Source organism: Phytophthora parasitica (assembly GCF_000247585.1).
Source record: "Phytophthora parasitica INRA-310 unplaced genomic scaffold supercont2.15, whole genome shotgun sequence".
Taxonomy (NCBI): domain Eukaryota; phylum Oomycota; class Peronosporomycetes; order Peronosporales; family Peronosporaceae; genus Phytophthora; species Phytophthora nicotianae.
The window spans coordinates 25,679-27,665 of NW_008649001.1; the positions used below are offsets into that span (position 1 = coordinate 25,679).

Consider the following 1,987-nt stretch of genomic DNA (forward strand, 5'->3'; position numbering starts at 1 on the left):
GCCCATTCTATGCTGCCCTTTCTATTCCCTCTGTAGCCTGGTCGCGTGGTACTTACCATGGGTACAAATCAGTTGATGTGTCAACAGTAGATCGAATCCTTGGAGGAGATCGTGTATCCAAATGATTGCATCATGCCGATCCACTCCGAGGATTACGTAATCTTCACAGATGATGACGTAATCACTGACGCGCCGTCGTCGACCACGAGTCTCAGGGCTGGATCGGGTCACTTCCCATCGATCAGCTTTCTTGTTCACAAAGGCCAACTGGCGCTTCACCACAATAATTACTCACGTCTCTACAACATGGATCAGACGCTGACTTTATTGACAACCCCGGAAAATTAACATGGGCTACAATGAAACACGCAATATTGACATCGTTCAAGGCGCAGCCGAAAATACAGAACGATGCAGCGTTTTTGTTTTTGCTTATTTTGTGCACTTCAGCAACAGGAGTAAAGCTGAAGTCATTTATTGCGTTTGCGGGAAAACCGGGGCACCGAGTTGCTAGTCAGGTGACATCGCAGGCCATTGGCTGCGTGTCCGTGGGGCACACAGTACAAGAGAAAGCCTGGTACGACCATTCCATTGTGAAGGTATGAATTTCAAAGGTATCTTTGTCTCTATTATTGATTTAAATCTGATTTTACTACTTTAGGATTTCCTTTGTTAATCTATTAAATTTGGCGTCCAAGTGTCACCGGGCGCCTAGTGCTACTTTGGACAATATAAAAGTTCACAAGATGGCATTCGCGAAATGCTCGAGACCGAATGCACGACGCTCCCACCGGGTGTTACTGCCTTAGGTCAGCCAATGGATGTCAGCATAATGGGGACCTTCACAAACAAGACCGAGTAAGTTTGTTGTTGTTGTTGTATTTATATACTCATTAATTTCTGATAATAAGTTTTTGTGTATAAGTTTTAGAGACCTTTACGTATAGTATTATACCGAGCATCCTATTCCTGTTGACACAGAGAACGCCGTGTGATGCTGTCTTTCTGGTAGCAAAAGTGTGGGACATGGTCAAGGCAAAAAACTGGAGTGTATTCTTTGCATCCCTGTTCTACCATTTCCGTGTCTATTGGCGCTGCGTACAGTCGCTCGCTGGGCCCTGCAATCCTGTATAAGTTCCGGCTCGAGCACAACCGATCGGACAGGGGTTAAATTTTCCCAACGGTGCACCTACCGCTGTCTGTAGAAGTCTTTGAGCTTAATGTACGTAACGGAATATAGTTTGTGGACACATGACAACCCCGTTGATCGTGTATATCACCCAGTACAAACTCGAGAGAACAAGGAGACTTTACCAGCAGCTCTACGCACTTTAAAAGCTCGTATTGATGCATGGCGTGCCCAACACGCAAATTAAATGATTCATTTCGCAACCTTGAAGGGATTTGCACTTCGGCGTCTGACTTAGCAGCCCGGTAGTTAATTTTGAATTGGAGCCACCAATGTTGCAACCTTCTGTGAATTGCGGGAAAGCCCTAATTATTATTTTAATGCAGCGCGGTATCCATCCACACGCGATGTTGATTGTACGTCGAAATGTATCACTTGGTCGGTCGAGCATCTCACTAATCAGTAACACCACATATCAAGTCATACTTCGTCAAGGTAAGAGGCTTCGAAACGACAAAGAACATGGGAAGTCTGTCGTCGAGCAAAGCCACAATGACAAAGAACGCACCACCAAACTGTCTGGGCCGATCCGAGTCTTATACTTAGGAGCAATAGGTTGTGAAGTTTCAGAGTCTATTTCCTTCAAATCCGAACCCGCATGCGTGTGTTTCCACGTCTTTAATCACGTGCCATTAACACAGGAGCATAGATACATTGGCAGACATCTCTAATTTTGGCATTTGTGGGTAGTTTTGGCAATCGCGCCAAATCCTATCTTTGAAAAAAGTCAAAAATAGATGTATCCGGTAAGGGGACGTTCTGAGCTTCGAAACTCCTTCTTCCGCTCTTTCACCTTAG

The 1,987-nt window shown here is 45.1% G+C and overlaps 1 protein-coding gene across 1 annotated transcript; it reads left to right on the plus strand.

Annotated features, from left to right (window-relative positions):
• Positions 1-760: 760 nt before the first annotated feature.
• Positions 761-947, plus strand: PPTG_22300 (hypothetical protein; the record flags this gene model as incomplete). The annotated part of the gene is made up of 2 exons (XM_008903336.1): positions 761-858; positions 932-947. The coding sequence occupies 2 exons, from the start codon at positions 761-763 to the stop codon at positions 945-947; spliced, it is 114 nt and encodes a 37-aa protein (XP_008901584.1).
• Between the last annotated feature and the right edge of the window lie 1,040 nt (positions 948-1,987).